The 25,265-nt window shown below is 36.3% G+C and overlaps 1 protein-coding gene across 1 annotated transcript in view; it reads right to left on the bottom strand.

The window, feature by feature from the left end:
• Positions 1 to 25,265, bottom strand: part of SYNJ1 (synaptojanin 1) — a 121,440-nt gene that overhangs the window by 17,471 nt on the left and 78,704 nt on the right. Inside the window, 10 exon segments of the mRNA XM_037832529.1 lie at positions 2,624 to 2,786; positions 6,124 to 6,202; positions 7,720 to 7,935; positions 8,035 to 8,152; positions 8,561 to 8,717; positions 9,603 to 9,761; positions 9,974 to 10,166; positions 19,442 to 19,582; positions 23,002 to 23,086; positions 24,967 to 25,158. Of these exon segments, the coding sequence (XP_037688457.1) occupies positions 2,624 to 2,786; positions 6,124 to 6,202; positions 7,720 to 7,935; positions 8,035 to 8,152; positions 8,561 to 8,717; positions 9,603 to 9,761; positions 9,974 to 10,166; positions 19,442 to 19,582; positions 23,002 to 23,086; positions 24,967 to 25,158 (1,503 nt within the window).

The following is a 25,265-nucleotide window of genomic DNA, read 5'->3' as shown; positions in this document are numbered from 1 at the left end:
CCAGTAACCTCCAACCTCCTTCCTTCCAGTCACTTGAACTCATTCATCAAGCAGCGAATCAGATGGTAAGGTAAGGTAAGTGTCACACACTCTTTCTGTGTGACAGCAAAGTCCACGTGGACACCCCCTTCAACATCTAAATGCCCTGGTCTTATCCTTACTGACACTCAGCTCTACTTCAAGCAAACATACCCAGATACTGCCACCCCTCAGAACTGTACTACCTTCATCCTGCCACCCTTTCAGCTCCTCCCTCAGTTACTCTCTTTCTTCATTTGATGTCAACAGGATCCAAGTCTTTAATCCCTTACTTTTAGCCATCTGATTTTGCTTTCTTCTACATTTATCTTTCCATTATATGTTCTTCACCTCATCCACTCCCTTACTTCACTATTATTCCATTGCACCTACTTGATAAAACCCCAACCCTGGATCAGTTTCACCGTTTAATCTCTCCACAACTACATATGCGTTGCTGCGCTGCTGCTACAGAAAACCATACAACCGTGATGACTGCAATCACTTCAGCCTCACCTGGGCTCTCACAGCTGCCTGGTAATTCCTCATTTCCCTGGTTGGCCCCTCTCACCCCTTCTCAACAGGAGCTGTATTGCAAAACTTCTCAACTTTCCTGAGCCCATGCCACTCCAACAGATAACCTCAATTCGCAAACTTCACAGAGGAAAGAGAAGTCATAAGATGAGAATCCCATTCAGCAATTTGGCCCTAGTCAGAATCTAATTGCAGGTATTTGTGGATGGACAGAACGGGGTCCTACCCACTTGTTTTCTCCAAGACCTTGCTCTATCAATTGCTCTGTCCTGCCCCTCCCTGATACTGTCAGCCTCTTACCCTCTACTAGCTCTTCTCCATCAGCATTAAGCATTCTCAACCCTGTCCCACTTAAAAACAATGGCCCTCTTCTCTCTTCTTTTTTGTCCCCTCATCTTGGTCAAACTTTTTAAGAGTTGTCCACATATACTCTCTCCACTTCTGATGCCCTCTACCTATATCATCTGGTTTTGTTAGTCCACCAAAATTACTCTTGTGAAGGTCACCAACAACCTCCCTCCCTGTGATTAAATCCAAAGGACAAGTCTCAGTCCTGATTCCTCCTGGTCTCTGTGGTATGGGACCCCACTGACTACTCCTTCTTGGTTATGCTCTTTTTCTTTGATTTTAATGCCACTATATCTTCCTGGAATATATTCTGGGAAACTAGGAAGAAATAACCAGAAATGTCAGTTTCCTTTTATGGGCAGCCTTCTTCTGCCTATCTTTAAAGTTAGTGTCCCTCGGCATTCAATCCCAGGACTAGTTCTTTCCCTTCTCTACACAATCCTACTGGTCAAACAAAAAAATGCCTGTGGCTTTAACTGACATTAGAGCTACCTGGTGAGTCCAGAGCTCATTTCTCACAGAGCCAACAGCCAACATCTAGAGCCAACTGATTCCACAGACACCTCAAATTCAACGTGTTCAAAACCAAATCCATCTTCCATCCCACACCTGCTCCTCCTCCTGTGTTCTTCTTTCTTCATTTATCCCCTTCACACAAGCTATACTTACACAATCTACTCTAGATCTTCTTTTTCTCATGTAGGACTGCACATTCCTTCTTCCCAGATCACACCCCTTTACCCTTTCTTGTCTAGTTCTTACTTATCCTTCAGATTCTCAACTTAAATTCTAATTCTTCTAGAAAACCTTTCCCAAGTCCCCAAATCCAGGCGAAGCCACCCTCCTATGAGCTCCCACAGCACCCTTCGTCATCACGTTCATGTCGCTTTATTATAATTGTCTGCTTACTTGTGGGTAGCACCCACTAAGTTGTGAGTTCTGGGAGGCAAGCACTACATCTGTTGGCTTTCCAGTACCTCATATGGACCTAGCACTTAGAAGGTTCTATATCAATATGTGTGGGCCAAGTAAACAAATTAATAGCGAATTGTGAAAACTGGAGATAATATTGTAAGATGAATAATTCTTAAATGCAATAACTAGATATACAGGGTATCATAACATGATGTATCGTCCTTTTATAAATTAAGATATGCATTTCAATGAAAAATATGCTAGAATAATGTAGTAAGTAATATGAAAAAGCAAATGCATTTCTTAACCATGTTTAAGAAATTATTTTATCCAGATAACCTGCCCCAAAACTAAACTTGAAATGCTTACATTTATTATGAGTGGGTCCAGTTTCTAATGTGTTTCTAGCCACTTTGAATCCTTTTAAATTACTTTGAAACATATCCTGTTTTATAGTAATTTACTGAATTCATTTTTGCTATTAGAAAATCCACTCGGAACTTTTAATTTTTTTACCTTAACTATAATTAGACGGATCAAATCACATACCGGTAATACCAATTTGTGCTTATTACACAAGAATATAAATTAACATTTATAAATGTCTTAACATATGAGTGGCAGAATAGCATATACATTTAAAGTCTATGTAGCAGCAAAATAAACACAATACAACGTAAAGCAAAACTGAATTAGTATAGCTATGTGTGTTTCAAGAAGAACGAGATAATTCTTGGATACTAAGAATTTACTGATGGGAAGGAAACTTATCTACAACTACAGAAGTAAATGTGTTCAACAAACAAACCTTCCATGTCGAAATCTGCGGTGACCTCCGCATCTTCACCAAGCAGGGTAGAGCTTGTTGAGGATGGCAACAGAACACTAATTTTCTCTAAACTCATTTCTTCTTCCAAAGTTTTGATCCAGTCTGGACTTTTTAAAGTAATGGTTATAGCACGACCCAATAACTAGGTGAGTAAGAAAATAGAAAAAAATAAAATTTGCTGACATGAAAATGAACTATTTTGGAATAAAGTCGCTGCCTTACTTGTACTATGAAATGGCACAGACAGCTAATTTAGCTAGACTCAACTCAACGTAAGTCTTTCACACATACTACATTTTTAGCTAGTTTAAACACTGCTCCCATTCTCCCTTTTCAAGCCTGTGTTACTAAATAAAGGTCTTCTTTTCTAGACTGCACACAGATTCAAGTTTTCTTTGCTGCAGCCAGTATCTCTTTCCTGGCCAGACAAAAATTCACTGACAAGTGTGCTGCCTAATTTTATACTTCTTTTAATTTTGATCCTCAGATTAAATAACTGTTCCTACATGAAATAACTATAAATGAGACCATACAAAATCTTTAAAAGGACATTTCCTGTTCATTTGGACCTTCCTAACTTGGCATAATGGTTCTGAAAGATGCTGTACTGTCAAAGTAGTTTCAGCATTTCAAACATCAGAAGAATATTAAGAAAACTTAAGCCCACTTTATATATTCAAGTCAATCATGTTAATCATTCTGAAATCAGAATGAGTGGTGTCTGTAAAACTGTCAGTCTGCCTTTCCTATAACTGAGTGACTTTTAGATGGAATTGTAATCTAAACAACCAACAAGCAAATTTTAATCAAATTACAGCATGCCCTGACAGGGTATTAAAAAAAAAAACTTTCAAAAAACTCGCAGAGTGCCACAACACTCCTCAGTCAAACATAAAAAGACTATGCACCAGAAAGACATGCTCATACAAAGCCCAAACACATACAGCAAACTAGCTTTCCAAAATGTAAGCTCTCTCCCACATAGCTTCAAACTCCTTTGATTTGAAGAGTTCCTTAACTATACACAACATGTGAACTTTTTCTGCTATTTCCAAATGAACTGGGGAGCTGTGTCCAACAAGTTGTGATGACAGCTGACACCTTGGCTCAGGTGTTAATGGTTTAAGAATTCCTTGAAGGCAATATGGATGGAGAGGCTGATAGTTGGCAGCCTGAATGGCATGTCATGTTTCATAATAATTTAGCATCCTTACTGAGAAATGAAGTCAGAATCCTAAGAGAAATCCTTTACTTGCTTATTAAATCAGAGTATTAAAATCAATTTCAGAACTTAACAGAACCTTAGAAGTCATTTATTACTTTTAAAAGTCAGTAACATTCTTTACATATTCACCAAAGAACAATGATAAGCATTCTTAAGCCCCTAGAACTCTAATGGTCATTTAACATGCAATCTCTTAGAATACTCACTTGGCAGAGATCAGAGGCAATTGAAAAGGAAGAAGTTTTGATGACAGGGAGAAAAAAATGGCCAAGAAGATCATTCTTTAGGTTTGCTCTGGTTAAGCTATATACTTTTTTGAGATTCTTCCCTGAAATAGAAGAACTCTCACTGATCTACATGCAGCCTGGGAGATGTGGCACTGAAATAATGGCACCAATAAAGGCAACAGGCTACAGGTTTGGAAGCATTTAATGTTCAAAGAATAAATTAAAGATTATTTTCAATTTCCCACAAACATAACTGTAAGAGTTTTGAAAATCTTTTAGGGTAGTTAATGATGGGTACTTTTCTAAGAGGTTAACACAGATGACTAGGATTTAAGGGTGGAGGGACAGAACTGAAAAGAAGGGGGGAAAAAGAAACATGGAAAATTTAATTTTCAGGGAAAGACAAAAGAAATACTCAGAAGGGGAGTAAGAGCTTACAAAGAATGCCAAAGTGAGAGTTGATCGTCAATATTTCTATTATTAGGGGATGAGGAAAGGCTTTTAGTATGAGACTACAGCTAGAATTAAATTAAAAAGTAAATTTCCATAAAGTTAAGACACAGCAATGTCTGATATGCTGATAGTTGCAGCGTATTTCACAAGGATTAACCTCTATAACACACAGGGAGCTTCAAAAGATGCATATCTCAATGGAAAAATGGGCTAAAGACACAGATAGCTAGTCATAAAAATAGTACAAATAACCAATCAATGAAATATACCAGCAACCAAAATCTTAAAACAGAAATGACATACTACTTCTAGTTTTCCAGACTGTCAAAGTTAAAAAATATCTACTATCTGATTAGATAATAGGGTAATCCCATGCATAGTATAACTTGACACATCCTTTCTGAAGAGCAATTTGGTAACAAATATCAAATTTTAATATGCCTATATTCTTTGAGATAACAAACTTACATTTAGGACTATATCCTAAAGAATAATAGGACAAGCATGCAGTTATAGGAACACAGGGGTTTCCTGGAATGCTGGTTTTAATAATTAACAAGTGGAACCAATCTAAATGCCTATTAAGAGCATTTTGGTTAAATAAGTTTATATATTTATCCACCAGATGAAATTTTATGCAGCCATTAAAAATGACATATTTGTTCATATGGAAAGATGTCCATGATACAGTCTCCAGTAAGCAGTATCTATAACATGATCCCATCTGGGGTATGTTTTATGTGTGTGTGTATATGTGTATCAAACCTACAAAACTTACAAAACAAACCTACAAAACCTTATTTCCAAACCAAGACAAGCATGGAAATTTTTTCTACAAGCAAATTCAAGTAATGGGACAGAAAGGGAAGCCTAGGGAAATTCTTAGATAAACCAGGCCTGGATTTCAGTCCACCCTTATAGAAATACCTAGAAATTTAGGATTTGTCTGAAAGCATTCAGAAAAAAATGAAAAATGCAGCACTTCACAGAAGTAAAACTGTTCCAGGTCACTGAGGTAAACTTCCCCTATTAACGATATTACAAATCACAAGTTAGCGATATCTCCACTAATTAAAAACTTCTAAAATGCCTTAATGAGATTTGCTACCTATGGGAATTCTTTTATTTATGCTTGAAAGAGGTGCCTGGGCACCATGGCCCAAGTCAATAAAACACATTCTGAGGAATAAAGAGCACCTTCTTCCCTTGTTCTTGTGGAAATAAAGCATTTTTTTTCATTTAATAGAAATCCTTTCTACTCTATAGATGAGCTAACTATCTGATTAAATCTTTGAAATTTGTAATATAATAGAAATCAAATTAGACAACAAACATATTTTCTTCTTACTTCATAATAAAAGTTTATATCTCTGCAGAGGGATCAAAATAATCTTAGGCTAGTCAGAAACCTATTCTAAATAACAAATATTTTAACCCATACTTCCTCAAGCATACCATAGGTCTATTGCCCACCTGAAATGAAAACACATTTATATAACCTTACTGCATAGCTATAAGAATATATCTAGACAATTAATTTCAGAACGGTTTAGGACCAACAAATGCCATATTACCTCTTTCCCATTTAGGCTCAGAACACTCAAGGCCGAGCTTCCTTCCAAAAATGTAACCCACATTTTATCTTCTACAAATCTTTAAGAAAAAGAAAAACAAACAAAAAATATAATTAATACCTGAGACATAACTAGTTCAATGATTACTAATTAACAAGCATCTACTGGCACCAGGAAGATAACAAGAAAATGCATAAAAAAATAAAAGAGGGAGAGCAGTCGGGCCTGTGGTGACCTGGAGAGGGCATTCTCTCCTGAGAGCATCCAAATTCAAATTTCCTTCAAATAGTGTGTTAATAAAATAGTCTGCTAAGAGAAATGTTAAGGTGCAACAATCAAATGCCTGAGAAGATTTCAGGTGTGGAGAAACCCCATGGTTTTAAGATGTTAGGGTGAGGCCTTGTTTTCTGTGTGAAAACTTTGCTCCAAATGAACACCAAGTTCTTTACAGTCTGGGTTACAAAGTCAGACAAGATGTTTTCTTGTATCAGTTATTTATCCCTTAGGTACAATTATCTGCTACTTTGCTGCTCACTCACACAATTCACATGATGGTCTTGGTGGTTTGGCATTTTCATATTTGGCAAAGTTCACTGTCTTCTGTAAACTTTAAACTTTCACTATGTACCTTTTAGAATCTTAATACTTTGGAAATTTTTGTTTTGTTTTGTTTCAATGCTTTCAGATAGATCTTTATCAAAGGATTTGAGGGAAGTCTAAATATGAGTTCTTCTGGTATTTACTCATTTACTCTCTGAAAGAACTCCAAATTTCTCTGGCATGTTTCTGCAGAAACCACAATTTCTTGTTTCTGTGGACTATGCTGTTTAGGGTCGAGGGAAGCCATTACACACATGCCAATCTTCCCAACTAGACTACAAGCAGCATTGGGTCTTCAATTTCTCCTCTGCTCTTCCACAGCACCTAATACAGATGCTGGTCCACTGAATACCCATAAAACACACCTAAATAAGCAAGGAGGCAGCCCAGGAAGGAATTTAATAGTACCCCTGCCCTATGGAATTCAAACATGCACACATCATTCAATCTCTCAAAATTGCTGTACAGTTGAAAGAGAACATTTTTTAAATGAGGAATGAGGCGGCTATTCTGCAAAAAGCATACGGTTAAGTCAACAAGGGAATCCAAGACTGGAATGGATGACTTCTGACAATTCACCTGGCAGTGCTGCTTCTCTATTGGTTGGAAATTAAACATACTTAAAATTACTTAAAATGTAAAATTTCCTAAACTTAGGAGAAAAAGTCACTCTAGTTTATCTTTCTTTTAAAACAATAAAAGGGCAATTACAGCTTCATTTTGTTATATGGCTTTGTTATGTTATACAGGAATCTTAAGAGATCTCATAATTTAGTCTTCAATTGTTCATATAAAGTTTCACTATTTAAACTTTCTAGTAAGAGTATTCAGTTTCAAAACCTTTGATTTCTCTGAATAATGTATCTATATAATGATTTTTCTTTAGTTTGAAAACACAAATACTCATGCACTATTCAAACATTAAACAAGGTTATTTCTAACACAGAAGCTTTTATGAATCATAAGCTGCTTTTGGATAATAAATATTCTACTCACCTTATGAGTATAACTTCACCAAAATTTGCAAACTGCTGGAGAAGCTCATCAATCAGAGCATCATCAAAAAAATTATTTTCTGGTAAAGAACTTTTGATTGAGACCATTACTGTACCATCTGGTGGGCCCTGTACTGTGATTACTTCTTTATAAATGTTTTGCCTTTCTTCAGCTTCAACTTCAAATATATCTATATCAATCATGGCAACGACAGGCCTAAGGCATAAAGGAAGACAGATGTATTAGGAATGCTTAAGGAAAGATATATTTTAAACAAATTCCAAGCACCATTAGTAATATTGAGACTGTTTAAACCTATGGTCAGAAGTCTTCAGCTCGGCTCTTCCATAGTGCAGCAAAGTGCCAGGAGTCCAGGTGTAGACGACTTTGCTTTCATCTTGAAAACTAGCATTTAGAAGATCTAAATCTTCAGCTGCAGCCAGAATAAAACAAAACAGGAAAGAAGACATATGAGCACAACGTGGAGCAAGGAGCTTTCTCCTTTTCATTAGCTTCAACTGTCTGAGGCTGGACTACCAGATACACTTGGTTAAAACTTTAATTTGCAGTTAACTGAAAACTATACAAAAGTTTCCTTGCTTTGCTCTATATGAACTTATGTTACTGAAAAGAAAATAGACTGAAACATGAAATCAAATTGTTATAAGCAGGCCTTAGAATAGTTAAACAAATTTGTACTATATTTAAGTTTTATTTCTTCTATTCTAGATAACCTTTGTTGAAAAAAATAGCTATGTTCTTCTTTTTTGATATGTACCATTCCCTTCTTCCTCATAAAAGTTGCATCAATTCATTTAAATGAAGAAGTTCATTGTCCAACCTGATCTATCAAAAGGCCATTTCCTTCTTCTCCAGAGGACACGGTCTGTCCATGCAGGGGTGCGGCATTTTTCACTGGTGTCATAGTCGTCAGAAAACAAATCATATTTGTATGTTGGAGCAAAAGTCATTTTTCCTTCTAAAAATCCTCTAAAAATCTAAATAAACATATATAAAGTTATTCCACCAGGCAAAAAGTGAAAAGTCCTGTTTTCATTCAGGCAAACATTCATTAAATGTCTATTATGTGCTGAACACTCTCACATTGACATTCATATGTATCTGATGAACACTTCTGAATAGAGCTACACTTAAGAACAAATAACCTAAGACATGGTCATTTTCATACTACTTGTTTTGATTTTAATGTAAACAAACTACAGAAGCACAAATAAGGAAATTCCACCAGACCTCTGAGTTACAACAGGCATTTACAGCTGTGTTGGACTTTGGAAATTATCTAGCCTGAAATCTCATTCTCAAAAGAGGAACTGAGGTGTAAAAAGGTTAAGTGGTGCCCAAAGTGTCAAAATTTAAGCCTTGGGACTACCGTATCAAGGGGCCTTCAATCATCTCTAGTTAAAAAAAAATTTTTTTTAATAAATTCTTTCAAAATTTTATGGTCACAAGTTTTAATAAATAAGTTTCAAAAAGGCAGGTAAGAATGAGAAACAAGAGAAGAAAAAACAAAATAAATCTTTAAAAACAGTAGCTTTTAAGACTAAGATTCTAAGCTCACTATTACTAAAAAAAATTAAGCAAAAAATGTATAACCTACTATAAAAAATTAAAATTTTATAGAAACATAATATATTTTTCCTCCTGGGAATTATTTTGGGCTTTACTTTTTTGAAAATTTTAAACGAAAAAGTAATTCTATATTGGTTGAACTATAGATATATTGTTCATTAAGTACAAAGTTACTCCAAGAGATTAATAAAAGCCACTATGATTAAGGAGAGCATTTTCACACCCCCAAATCCTCTAAGATATGAAAAGTACAACTCTTGCCAATGCAAATATTTTCTTATATATATATATACCTGCCCAGCATTTTTCTGATTGATAAGTTGATCTCCTGCTATAAGAGAATCCCAATTTTGCTGTCTTATGAGCTCTTTAACTTCTTCATTAGGGAGATCAATTCGATAGTTGAAATCACCACACCAAAATACATAATCATGAGAAAACAGCATCCTTCCCTGGAAGTAATGAGATGGAATTTTAAATTCAAATCAACTGCCCTGTTTCTTCAACTCAATAGTAATAATAGGTGAGGTATCTGTTTAGGTGAGTCTACTGATGTTTCCAGGATCTATCTCAAATTTTCAAAAACACTGACATGGAATTTGAGGTAAATTAACAGAAGCTTCAAAGATTTATCTTCAAGAACAAGCAGCAAGATCTTACTCACCATAGGAAAACTCAATTTTCGAGCTATTTCTACAAAATCTTCATTTCTTTCTTTGACTTGTGATTGCCCTGCAGCAAAGTGGCTGCAGACAAAGCAAAGGCTTGTTGTGTGGAATAGCATTCGTATTGCAACTGCCCCCTTGTTTCCAGTTGCACCTCCCATTCCAGTCTTCACAGTATCAACTGCAACATCCCTTTAACACAAATAATTCTAAATCAAAGATTTGATCAAAATTTAAATGGTTCTTTGTGTCCATAAGAAATCAGGAATATAGATCACATAACTACACATCCTATGGTGCTTCGAGTGCAATGCTTTGGGTGCAACAGTACAGGGAAGCTTTTAATGACTCTTTAATCAAAAATACATTTTAGTTTGGGGGCAAGATGGCGGAGTGGTGAGGTGTGGGTTTTAGTTACTCCTCTGGGGCATTTGGCAGATAGCTAGAAACTGCGTGGACCAGACACCGCAGAGGAATTTGAGTTTGGACATGCTTCATACAACATTCACAAACGTGTGGAGCAGCTGAGATCAGCGAAATCTATAAGTTCTCACGGCCAGGGGGCCTGCGCCCCTCCCTGCCAGCCACAATCCTGAGAGAGGAGGGGCCATCAGTGCAGGGAACCAGGAGGGAGAACTGCAGTTGCAGCACTGATTAACAAACTCAGATTGCTGAACAAAAACTCAAACCATAGATAAACTGAGACCAGACACTGGAGAATCTGGGAGCAGTCAGCCCGGTGGAGAGGAGACAGGGCTAGCAAAAACAGCACACACAGAAAAATAAATTAATTAAAAAAAAATAAAAACAGAGACTTTTGGAGTTAGGGATAAACATAATACTGAGAAGGACCATGCTCAAACAGAATCAGGCACATATGCAAACCCAAGGAGACAGGGCCCTTCTTTGAAAAGCTGGTTTTTCTAGTTTCTTGATTGTTTCTTAATGGCACTCAACTCCTTCCCTTTTTGCATGTCAATAGCCCATCAGAACTGCAAGGACTGTAAGTAGTCTATACTGGGCCATTCTTTTTCGTTATTATTATTATTATTATTATTTTTAATCTTTTTCTCTTTTTTTTGTAAATAACTATTCTAAGAGGCCCATTACAGAAAGCCTCAAAGACTTGCAATTTGGGCCCAGGCAAAAGCAGAGCTAAGACAGCTCTGAGAGACAAAGCAATAAGTCTAGTGGTGGACAAAATTTGCTAAAGACCAAACTTCCCAAGAAAAGGAGGGCGTGACCCAGCTCCAGTGGCAGCCCTCCTCTGGGGAACTCAGACCCCAGGGGCTGAAATTCAGAAACCAGTGTGTCAGCCACGCTCCCGACAGGGTCAGGGTCACCAGGAGAACTAAAGGCTCCATACCTCCTCACACTGGTGAGGAAGGTGCAGGCTGGCAAGCACCACCTGTTGGACAGCATAAGAAAAGCACAGAGTCTAAAGGCCTCACAGGAGGGTCTCATTTTTAAGGAAAATCCATATCCTCCTCCTGAGACCTGGGCCTCTCTGGACTGGGAAAACCTGACTGGGGTTGACCATATCTGAAGAGACCCTCACACAAAAAGGCTACATAGAGGCAGGGAAAGAAACAGAAAAACAAGAGGTGAAAAACTCTGATCAACTAAACAGAACCTAAGTTAGAGGCCTAGAATAAGCTGAACTAAACACCAAAGGTTAGAGAACAAAGTCAACCAACAAGAAAACCCTAGGTAGAAAAGTGAAAACACGCTCCATAATAAACTAATCAAGAAAGTCAGCTGCCTAGACAGCTCAAAATAACAAGCCATACTAGCAAACACGAAAATATGGACCAGCCAAAGGAACAAACTAACAGTTCAACTGAGATACAGGAGTTGAGGCAACTAATGCTAAATCAATTAAATGAAGTGAAGGAAGAACTAATTAAAGATGTTCAAACAAATCTCCTAAATCAATTAAAAAATCAAGTCAATGAACTGAGAGATGTAGCAAAAGAGATGATGGATATAAGGAAGACACTGGATGATCATAAAGAAGTCGTCATAAACTTGAGAAAACAAATGGCAGAACTTATGGGAATGAAGGGCATAATGGAGGAGATGAAAAAGGCAATGGAGGGATACAACAGTAGATCTGAACAGGCAGAAGAAAGGATCAGTGAATTGGAAGACCAGACATTTGAATTCATACACACAAAAGAACAGATGGTGAAAAGAATGGAAAAATATGAGCAGGGTCTTAGGGAGCTGGGTGACAACATGAAGTGCACAAATATATGCGTTATGGGTGTCCCAGAGGGAGAAAAGAGGGGAAAGGGGGCAGAAAGAATAATAGAAGAAACAATCACTGAAAATTTCCCAACTCTTATGAAAGACACAAAATTACAGATTCAAGAAGTACAGCGCACCCCAAACAGAATCAATGCAAAGAGACCTACTCCAAGACACTTACTGATCAGACTGTCCAATGTCAAAAACAAAGACAGAATTCTGAAAGGCAAGAGAAAAGCAATCCATCACATATAAGGGAAGCTCGATAAAGCTATGTACAGATTTCTCTGCAGAAACCATGGAGGTGAGAAGACAGTGATATGATATATTTAAGATACTGAAAGAGAAAAACTGCCAACCAAGAATTCTATATCCAGCAAAACTATCCTTCAAAAATGAGGTGGAGATTAAAATATTTTCAGACAAACAGACCCTGAGAGAGTTTGTAAATAAAAGACCAGCGCCACAAGAAATACTAAAGAGAGTGCTACAGACTGATAGGAAAAGACAGGAGAGAGAGGTTTGGAGAAGAGTGTAGAAACGAAGATTATCAGGAAAGGCAAAAAGAGAGAGAGGAAAAAACAAGACATGATATATAAAATCCAAAAGACAAAATGGTAGAAGAAAGTACTGCCCTTACAGTAATAACACTAAATGTTAATGGGTTAAACTCCCCAATAAAAAGACACAGACTGGAAGAATGGATTAAAAAACAGGACCCATCTATATACTGTCTACAAGAAACTCACTTTAGACACAAAGACAAAAATGGGCTGAAAGTGAAAGGCTGGAAAAAGATATTTCATACAAACAGCAACCAGAAAAAAAGTGGGAATACCTATATTAATATCCAACAAATTAGACTTCAAAAGTAAAACAAAAGAGACAAAGAAGGACACTATATATAAATAAAAGGGCCAATTCATCAAGAAAACATAAAAATCATAAATATTTATGCACCAAGCCAGAGTGCCCCAAAATTCATAAGGCAAACACTGAGAACACTGAAAGGAGAAGTAGATAACTCTACAATAATAGTTGGAGACTTCAATACACTGCTGTCATCAATGGATAGAACATCTAGACAGAGGACCAATAAGGAAACGGAGATGTTGAATTGTAGAATAAATGAACTAGACTTGACAGACATTTATAGAACACTACACCCCACAACAGCAGGATACATGTTTTCCTCAAGTGCTCATGGAACATTCTCTAGGACAGACCACATGTTGGGTCACAAAGCAAGCCTCCACGAATTTTAAAATATTGGTATTATAAAAAACACTTTCTCGGATCATAATGAATGAAGTTGGGAATAAATAACAGGCAGAAGATTGTAAAATTCATGAATACATGGAGACTAAACAATACACTCTTAGAAAACCAGTGGGTAAAGAAAGAAATTACAACAGAAATTAGTAAATACCTCAAGGCAAATGACAATGAAAACACAACATAGTAAAACTTATGGGATGCAGCAAAGGCAGTGCTGAGAGGGAAATTTATTGCCCTAAATGCCTATATTAAAAGAGAAGAGAGAGCAAAAATTGAGGAATTAACTGTCCACCTGGAAGAACTAAAGAAAGAACAGCAAACTAATCCCAAAGTAAACAGAAGGAAAGAAATAACAAAGATTAGAGCAGAAATAAATGAAACTGAGAACAGGAAAACAACAGAGAAAATCAACAAAACCAGAAGCTGGTTCTTTGAGAAAACCAACAAAATTGATGGAGCCCTAGGTAGGCTAACAAACCAACCAACCAACCAACAAACAAAAAAAGACAGCAGATGCAAATAAATGCAATCAGAAACGGGAAAGGAAACATAACTACTGACCCTGCAGAAATTAAGGAGATAATAAGATACTATGAGCAACTATATGCTAATAAACTAGACAACTTACATGAAATGGACAACTTCCTAGAGAAGCATGAACAACCAACACTGACCTGAGAAGAAATAGATGACCTCAACAAACTAATCATAAGTAAAGAGATTGAGTAAGTCATCAAAAAGCTCCCAAAAAAGAAAAGCCCAGGACCATATGGCTTCCCCAGGACCGTATGGCTTCACATGTGAACTCTACCAAGCACTCAAAAAAGAATTAATACCAATCCTGCTCAAACTCTTCAAAAAAATTGAAGAGGAGGTAAAGTTACCCAACTCATTTTATGAAGCTAACATCACCCTAATACCAAAATCAGACAAAGATACTACAAAAAAAGAAAATTATAGACAAATCTCTTTAATGAATATAGATGCAAAAATCCTCAACCAAATACTCACAAATCAAATCCAGCAGCACATTAAAAGAATTATACACCAAGACCGAGTGGGGTTTATTCCAGGTATGCAAGGCTAGTTCAACACAAGAGAATGAATTAATGTAATACACCACATCAATAAATCAAAGCAGAAGAACCCCATGATCATCTTGATCAATGCAGAAAAGGCATCTGACAAAATTCAATATCCTATCTTGATGAAAACACTTCAAAGGATAGGAATAGAAGGTAACTTTCTCAATATGATAAAGGCAGTATATGAAAAACCCACAGCTAACATTGTACTCAACAAGGGGAGACTGAAAGCCTTCCCTCTAAGATCAGGAACAAGACAGGGATGCCCACTGTCACCATTGTTATTCAACATTGTGCTGGAAGTTCTAGCTAGAGCAATTAGGCAAGAAAAAGAAATAACAGGCACCCAAATTGGATAGGAAGAAGTAAAACTTTAACTCTTTGCAGATGACGATTTTATATGTACAAAATCCAAAAAATCTACAGCAAAGCAAAGCAATGAATACAGCAAAGTGGTAGGATACAAGATCAACATGCAAAAATATGTAATATTCTTATACAAAAGTAATGTGCAACAAGAGGAAGAAATAAAAAAAAAAAATCCATCTACAATAGCAACCAAAAGAAACAAGTATTTAGGAATAAACCTAACAAAGACCACAAAAGACCTATACAAAGAAAACTACAAGAAACTGCTAAAAAAAAATGGAAGAACATACTGTGTTCAAGGATTGGAAGACTAAATACAATTAAGATGTCAACTCTACCTAAACGATTTATAGATTCAATGCAATACCAATTAAAATCCCAACACCTTACTTTGCAGAATAGAAAAACCAATAACCAAATCTATTTGGAAGGGCAAGGTGCCCCGAATAGCCAAAAATATCTTGAGAAAGAGGAACGAAGTGGGAGGTCTCACACTACCTGACTTTGAAGCATATTGCAAAGCTACAGTGCTCAAAAGCACGGTACTGGCATAAGGATAGATATACCAACCAATGGAATTGAATTGAGTGTTCAGAAATAGACTCTTGCATCTATGGTCAACTGATCTTTGATACGGCAGTCAAGCCAAAACAACTGGGACAGAGCAGCCTCTTTAATAAATGGTGTTTGGAGAACTGGATATCCATTTCCAAAAGAATGAAGAGAACCCCTATCTCACACCTTATAAAAAAATTAACTTGAAATGGATCAAAGACCTAAACATTAGTGCTAAGACCATAAGACTCTTAGAAGAAAATGTAGGGCAATTTCTTAAAGATCTTGTGATAGGAGGTGGTTTCCGAGACCTTAAACCCAAAGCGCAAGCAGCCAAAGAACAAACAGACAAATGGGATCTCCTCAAAATCAAACACTTTTGTACATCAAAGAACTTTGTTAGAAATGTAAAAAGGCAGCCTACACAATGGGAGACAATATTTGGAAACCACATATTAGGTAAGGGTTTAATATCCCAATATATACAGCGATCCTACAACTCAACAACAGAAAGATCAACAACCCAATTTAAAAATGGGCAAAAGACATGGACAGGCACTTTTCTGAACAAATACAAATGGCTCAAAAACATTTGAAAAAATGCTCAACTTCACTGGCTATTAGGGAAATGCAAATCAAAACCACAATGAGATATCATCTCACACCTATCAGAATGGCCACTACACAAAAAAACAGAAAATTACAAGTGCTGGAGAGGAGGTGGAGAAAGAGGCACACTTATTCATTGTTGGTGGGAATGCAGAATGGAGCAACCACTCTGGAAGACACTGTGGAGGTTCCTCCGGAAGCTAAGTATAGATTTGCCATATGACCCAGCTATTCCATTGCTAAGTATATACTCAAAGGAACTGAAAGTTAAGACACAAACGGACACTTGTAAACTGATGTTTACTGTGGCATTATTCACGATTGCCAAGAGATGGAAAGCAAATGTCCATCAATGGATGAGTAGATAAACAAACTGTGATACATACACATGATGGAGTATTATGCAGCTGTAAGACAGAACAAAGAAATGGAACATATAAAAACATGGATGAACCTTGAGGACATTACGTTGAGTAGTGAAGTTAGCCAGAAACAAAAGGACAAATACTGTATGGTCTCAGTAATATGAACTAACACTAATTAACAAACTCTGATAACTGATAACACATGCTACCAGGAGATAGCATGAGGGTAGAGATCGGGCATTTGCTGTTGAAGGACTATAGAATGTTCAGCAGGATTGATTGTATAGGTCCAGAAATAGCATAATTTACTGTGTGATGGTAGCACAATATTGTAAGTACACTGAATAAAGATGTCTGTGAGTAAAGCTGAAAGAAGTGGGAAAGAGGAATGTATGACACCAGAGGTAAAGATAGATGATAAAGACTGGGACTGTATAATTTGGCAATAACTGGAGTGGACAATGACTGTTACTAGGTGTACAAATGTAAAAATGTTTTTACATGTGGGAGAACAAATGAATGCCAACCATGCAGAGTGTTGAAAATGTGGTATTTGGGAAAAAACATAATCAAAGCAAACTGGAGTCTATGATCAATAGTAACATTGTAATATACTTCCATTAAATGTAACAAAGGCTAAATGTGTATGAGAGGGGGATAAAAGGGAAGGATATGGTATTTGTGGTAGTGATGTTGTTTTCTGTCCTTAGTATTATATTGTATTGCATAACATTTTATTTTTCTTTTAATTATTTTTTATTATTCATTTAAAAAAACCCACAACTTTTTCCTAGTAATCAATATGTTCAAGTGCTGACTGTGGTGATAAATATGCAACTATATGATGATACCATGAACTGACTGTACACTGTGGATAATTGTATGGTATGTGCATATATCTCTATAAAATTGTAGGAAAAAATATAAATAGGTGTAAAAGTGCTGGAGAAAACATGAAGAGAGGGATGTACCTATTTACTGTTGATGAGGGGGCAGAATGGTGTAGTCTTTCTGAAGGTCACTGTGGTGATTCCACAAGAAGCTAAGCATGTGGGGGCCATAAGGTGCTGCAACCTCATTATGGTGTATGTACTTGGAAGATCTGAGAGCAGAGACATGAATGGACATTTGCACACTGGTGTTTATGGAGGCAGTATTCATGATTTGCAATGGGTGGAGGTGGCCTAAGGGTACACTGACTGAGGAACAGAATGGTGAACTGTGGTGTATGCATGCAACGGAATTTTGAGCAACTATGAGGAGTGAAGCTGTGAGACACACAATGAGGTGAAAGGATCCTGTAGGCAGCATTTGAGTGAAGTACGCCAAAAACAATGGCAAACACTATAATGCCTCACCAATATGGACTAACTATAATGTGTAAACTCAGAACTGAATCTTAGAGCACAGCCTAACAGGGATACGATTATTGTAGTGGTCCCTAGATTGTAAGCTCTTACAGCACTCAAATCTATTCCTGAATTGTAATGGCTATCTCCAAACTCTGAGATGCTGATCCCTTTGTATATAACCTGATTAGTCTCTGGAACATTGGGTATCTGTGTGACACCTGAAACTCAGAGCTAGAGCTTGGCAGATATGACTGTCAGTATTAACGCACACAGCAACTGTTAAAAAAAAAAAGCTGAAAAAGAGCCCAGACTTCAATTAGAGATATGAATGATGCAGATCTGGTTAAGACTATGGCAAACAGGGCCAAAGGGTAAAGGTTGAAACTGACTATATGTTAAAAACTTCAACTTCCATGTGAGACCAAGGGAAGAGATGTTTATTTGGTGCAGGATCTATATTTTCTAAACAATATAACTTCTACAGTCAGTTTCTTGAAACACCACAATTACATGGAACTTTGAATAAGAAGTGAGATATGGTAGGCTGTATAGGTTAGAGTGAAATAGCAACACATCCCAAAATAATTTGGGCAGAGAATAAAAATATAGATGCAGGGCCCCCTGAGGAGCTGGGGCAAAATGTGGAAGTGCTGGACTTCCTCACCTGGAATTTTACTGATGTTCTCACAAACATTGAGGACTGACGGCTTGGTATGCCAAGCCCTCTATCTTGGGACTTGCCCATAAGAAACTCACTACTGCAAAGGAGAGGCTAAACCTGCTTATAATTGTGCCTAAGAGTCTCCCCGAGTGCCTCTTTGTTGCTCAGATGTGGCTCTCTCTCTCTAGCTAAGCCACCTCGGCAGGTGAACTCACTGCCCTCCCCTCTACATGGGACCTGACTCCCAGGGGTGTAAATCTCCCTGGCAACGTGGGATATGACTGCCAGGGATGAATCTAGACCCAGCATCGTGGGATTGAAAACATCTTCTTGACCAAAAGGGGGATGCGAAATTTCAAACAGAATCGAGAGGTCACTCTGGTGGACATTCTTATGCACTTTATAGATAACACATTTTAGGTTTTAATGTATTAGAATAGCTAGAAGTAAATACCTGAAACTATCAAACTCCAACTCAGTAGCCCTGACTCTTGAAGATGACTGCATAACAGTGTAGCTTACAAGGGGTGACAGTGTGATTGTGATCATACTCCCTTTATCCAATGTATGGATGGATGAGTAGAAAAATGGGGAAAAAAACTAAAGAAAGATTGGGTGGGATGGGGGGGATGATTTGGGTGTTCTTTTTTACTTTTATTTTTTATTCTTATTCTGATTCTTTCTGCTGTAAGGAAAATGTTCAAAAATAGATTGGGTTGATGAATGCATAACTATATGATGGTACTGTGAACAGTTGATTGCACACCGTGGATGATTGTATGGTATGTGAACATATCTCAATAAAACCAAATTTAATTTAAAAAAACACATTTTAAAACAAAAACTATGAATACGTTTTTCTCTGAAGCAACAAACACTCAAAACATTTTTCTTGTTATGCAATGGTAGGAGGTGGCCTGAGGAGAGTGCTCTGTTCACTGACCTGATAAAGGGAGCATGCTGGGGTCTGATAAAAACAAAGAGGCAGACGCCCACCAACTGTTCAGAAGCCAGCAGCACATACTTGTTGTCTCTGGAGATAGTCTTCTGAAGTTCCACAGCCCAGAGCTTCTGATTAGTTGTGCTACCATAAAATATTAACAAGAGGATCTTTAAAAAGATACTGACAAAAGCTTATTTCATAAGACAATTGTCGACTATATCTTTATTTGCCCAAATTTCGTACGACTACTGATAGAGAAACAACACCAACGGTGAAATCTTTATGTTGGCATTTTTGTTGTTTCCTTTAAAAAGGAAAACCCAAAACTTAGCTAAAAAGAATACCAGACTTCAAAATCTAATCTATTTCTACTTCACAAGGAGAAGACGAGCTTATTCATTAAATGACTACTTTCCATATGAGTGATCTCAAGCTTGTGTACTTCAAAGTTAGATATTTAATAGGATAATAGATAAGTACGTATTTCCAGATAAATTTACCCCCGCCTCCTATTTCTCTGAATTATGACTTTTTTTAAAAAACTTATTATAGAAAATTTTAAACACATACACAGAAATAGATAATTGTAAAATAAACTACTATCTATCATCCAGCTTCAACAATTACCAACATTTTGTCAATCTTTTTTCTTTCATCCCTCCTTACTTTTTTAATAGACCTGGTGTATCTAAATCTAAGACAACTTCAGCATGCATCTCTAACACAATATGATGTTATTTTTATATAATCCCAATGTTCTTAATGCACTTTAATATTAACAATTCCTTAATATCATCTAATACTCAGTTCATATTCAAATTTCACCAGTTATCTCAAAAATGGCTTTTTATAGTTGGCTTCCTTAAGCAGGGTCCAAACAAGGCCCACACACTGCATTTGCCTGCATGTCTCCTGAATCTCTTTTAATCTTTAATAGTCTCTTGATCCTCTCCCTTTTTTAAGGCCACTTATTTGCTTAACAAATTGGACTATTTGTACTATAAAATGTTCCTAGTCTGGACTTGGCTGATTGTGTCCTCATGGTGTCTTCACTTGTCCCTCTCTCAAGATGCCTGTAAACTGACAGTTCTGGGGCGTGAAAGGAGGGAACAAAAATTTCTCATGGGAATTGAAAACAGGGACTCAAAGAGATATGTGTACACCAACGGCCACAGCAGCATTATTCACAACAGCTAAAAGGTGGAAATAACCCAAGTGGCCACCAACTGATAAACAGATAAACAAAATGTGGAATATACATGCAATGGAAATTATTCTACCATAAAAAGGAATGAAGATCTGATCCATGCTACAACATGGATGAACCTTGAAAACATTAGGCTAAGTGAAACAAACCAGACAAAATGTTTTATGATTTCACTTATATGAAATAACTAAACAGGCAAATTCTTCAGACACAGAAAGCGGATTAGAGGTTACCTGGGTGGGGGGGTGGGGAACCGGGGCAGGGAGTGGAGAGGTTATTGTTGAATGGGCACAGAGTTTCTGTTTGGAGTGATGAAAAAGTTTGGAAATAGATAATGGTGACAGCTGCATAGCATTACGAATGTAACTAATGCCACTGATGTGTACTCTTAAAATGGTTAAAACAGAAAATTTTATGTTATATATATTATACCACAATAAAATTTAAACAGAACACTTCATGGGTGATGCTGTGTACTTCTCACTGCATCCCAGCAGGAGGCATATAGTATCAGTGATATTACCCCTGCCATTCAAGTGGCATTCAGGTGGTGACAGCCTGATGCACTATTTATAAAGTTCTCTGTTAACCTCTCACCAGAGTTTTGGCATCTATCTAGGATCACTGCATACATCCATTATATCATTAGGGGTTGTAAAATATTGAATTTGAAATTTCATCATTCCATAGGCATTTATAATAAGTTGGAGCAATTCCACGAAGAACTTTTATCAACTTTTTAATGACTCTGAAATATAATTCATACAAGAAAGGCAGGATAAATGCTCGATTCTATCTCTGTATCAATAAAATTTCAGAGTAGTAAGCTTGGGCACAAGAATCTCCAATGGAAACCCCCAATTGTTTTTTCCAAATATCTTTATTTACTCAAGGAATTTTATATTAAAAATAAATTTTCAATGAGTAGCTGAAGGAGAATTAATACTCAATGAACATTAACTGCATGTTAGGCAGATTTACATGTTATTCCATTTAATTCTAACAACCATCCTGAGAAGTCTTACTTCCATTTTATAGATGAGAGGACTTTCATTGTTCAAGGTCACACAACTGCTAAGTTGTAAAGCCAGAATATGACCTTACACCCATCCATCTATACATTCATCCAGCTTGTTAACACTATGCCACACCACCTCCAAAATATAAATTCAAAACATGGATTCTCTACATACCAGAATTGCTCTGCTATTATTTGGATTCTGACCTGAGAATAACAGCTTCCTCACTGCCTTCAAGTCACCCATCAAGTCATCTTCTCGTTGATGCAAACATCTCTCCACTTCCACATACCCAATCCCCCTCTCTACCTATTTTCCATTATACTTCTTGTCTTCTAACATGTCATATACTTTATTTACTAAAGTTACTGTTTATCGTCTGTCTCTTCCCACTAGAATAGAAGGTCCATGAAGAAAGGGAGTTTTATTTTATCTTCAACACCTAAGGCATCTATGGCAGGTATGTGATAGATACTGGTTACTGTGATAGTCATAGTTTTTATAACCATTAAACAATTTTCTGATAAGATCAGTTATGATAGTAGTATATATGATATTTTGATATTTTATAATGAAATGTGTCAAAATTTGGAAGATCTCCATAATTTAGTGAACCAATATTTTCCAAATGAACAATCTATGATGTTACAAAGCCATGCAAGGGTAAAAGATAGATTAAAGGATTTTAAAATAATCGAGTACAAAAATTTCATTGATATGGTTTTAGATTCCATATTGCAATTCATCTTTGAGAAACTACTACTTGTCAAGTTTTGGTGTAATATCAGAAAAGAAATTATCTCAAAAGGCTATTAAAATACTTCCTTTTCCAACTACATATCTATGTGATTTTCTTAATACTCTTCTTCAACCAAAACGACAAGTTGCAACTGACTTCAGAAGCAGACACAAGAATCCAGCTGTTTTAAGCCAGACATTAAAGACGTTAAAGAGATCTACAAAACTACACAACAATGCCACCCTTCTTACTAATTTTTTTTGGAGAATATAACTATTTTTCCAAAAATGTTATACTAACATCTAATGAGTTTATGGTTGTTATTTTTAAGTGAATTAAATGTTCTTAACATTTCAGTTTTAACTTCTAATATGATTAATATTGAAAGAGGTAGCCTACATAAACAAAAGATTTTTGAGATTCAAGGAGTGTAAAGGGATCCTGAGACCAAAAAGTCTGAGAATCACTGTTTTACAGTTCAAAGGACACCTTCACACATATTATATCTCAATGCATCTTTGTAACAGCTGCTTAGTTATCTGCTCCCCATGTTCCTCACTGGCAAAATTTCCCCTGTGTTACCTGGCTGGCTTACCTTGCATTCACAATATTTCCAGCATTCAACTCTACCATTTCTTCAAAACCAATTGCAAATATATCAGTTGGCTTACTTCTTTTATCTACAATTAAACATCCAAAAAAGACTTTTTTAATATAGCCTTAGCCAAATGGCAATCTCTCCCAACACACAAAAAATCAACACCAGATTCCACAAAAATCCATTCTTGTGTTTTACGTTCAACCAAGTTCAATTTAAAGGCACAACCCATGAGTAGGACAGAATTACTACATTTCTATTCAGGTGCCCTAAGTTTGCTATTTTAAGATTGTTATTCTTGAAGATCCTTAAGTGCATTCAGAAATCATTTTGAAAGAATTCTTGCTAAAGTTTGTATTGTGGACAGCTGAGAAATGAGCCAATACCCAGAGGCTAAAGTGAACCAAAATTGGAGAAGTAAAAGTAATTCTTTAGAAAAAAGCACAAAGAATAAAGTGGTTGAGAAGTTGGGAAAGATTTTTAACATTCACATTTAAAACCCACAGGCTTGATCTTTTTGCTATTTCCTGGGTGGACGAAAACCAGGAAAACTAGTAGAAGAGATCCAGAGGTTAAGACACATCATTGTTCCAGATATTAGCTCTCTGAGATCTCTCAGGTACTGAAAAAGAACAGGAGCTGCTTGAGATAAGCAGTCCTGGGGTATTCTGGGGGCTCCAAGTTTTCAGCAATGAGGACAAATATCTGGGAAGAATCTACAGTACTATGAAGTAATACTGAGAAATTAAAAAATAAAAATACGTATTGACTGCTATTATGCACAAGGCCTGTACATGCATCATCTCATTCAATTACTACATAAACATCTGATGATGTTTATTTTACAAATAGGAAATTGAGGCTGTAGAGCAGCTAAGCAACAGGTCCAAGTTCACAAATATGATACAGTCTAGCACACAGACTAGGGATCCAAACTGCCTTAGTTTAAATCCTGTCTTTGCCACTACTAACTGCATGACATTGGACAGTCACTTCCCTTTCTGTTTCTCCGTTTCTGCATCTTTAAAATTTTAAAAACTAATAGTGTCCAAATAATAGGTCTGTTGTAAGAATTAAACAAATATATGTGAAGTCCTTAGAACTACAGTGCTAGATATTATTTTATTATTATGTTGACTGACTACAGCATCAAGTTAGGTTCAACGTAAATGAACAAGGGGGCATTTTAATAAAAATTTGGGGGATGAACTCATGGTTTAAGTTGTGACTGATTAAAAACTAAAAAAGGAAAAGTTGTATCTCAAACTATTTCTTCATCACATCACCTTCATTTATAATATTAGCAATTGTTGCTATTTTAAAAAGGAATTAAAGTTGACTTAAAAAGGAGGAAAGCCTCAAATTCATGAAAACACCCTTAGCTTAAAATTTGTTTCCAGCTATTAATAGCTCAGTGGCAGAGTACCCAAACTGAGTGACATCCAAGTCTTTACAAGGATAAATCAGAAATGTTGAAGTTATAAAGTACCTGGTATCACAGCAGGTTTTATAAGAGTGCTCATGATCAATCGTATTTATCTTAACTAAATAGAGGACTAGATTTGAAAAGATGGACATACATGGTTTGAAAAATGAATCTCAATTTTTAATTACAAAATAAGCTTGCTTTGTGTCAGTTTAAAAGAATAAAAACAGAACTACTTTTTCTTATATGTGTGATGCCTTCAAAGTAACCTATTATGTATGGATCCTACTTCCTGAGAACCAAGAATTCTAAAGAAAGAATTTCTTTTTTACCATTTACTATTATGTTTTCATGAAGAAGAAAACAAAGGTCTAGAAATAAAAAAGAAACAGCGGTAAGATTTTAATAGATTTCATCTATAAAAATGTTGGCCTTCAACTTTTTAAATCCAAGTATCTTTTATAAATTAATGCATATTGTGGAATGCATTAATTCTACCATATGCATTAATTAAATCCATATTATAAAACGCCAACCTTGAAACTCCTGGATGCCAGCTAACTTGGGTGCATCAAGCAGCCAGTCAGTGAGTGTCTGATTCTTAAAAGCTATGCTGCGAAACTGCTTCCCACCATTCACATTCCAGGTTCCAACACATACTCGAATTTTCTTGGGCTTTGAATACTTGTAGAAATTCTCACACATACTCTTTAGTACTTTAGAAGACGCTATTAAAAAACAAAACATAACAAAATTTTAGCTGCAAGAAACCACTTATAAAATTTGATATTCAAAACTAAGAAACGATATCTGGAAAGTACAATTATCATCATAA

The sequence above is a fragment of the Choloepus didactylus genome, chromosome 1, assembly GCF_015220235.1.
Source record: "Choloepus didactylus isolate mChoDid1 chromosome 1, mChoDid1.pri, whole genome shotgun sequence".
NCBI classification, from domain to species: Eukaryota; Metazoa; Chordata; class Mammalia; order Pilosa; family Megalonychidae; genus Choloepus; species Choloepus didactylus.
This window is presented reverse-complemented; position numbering and strand designations above follow the sequence as displayed.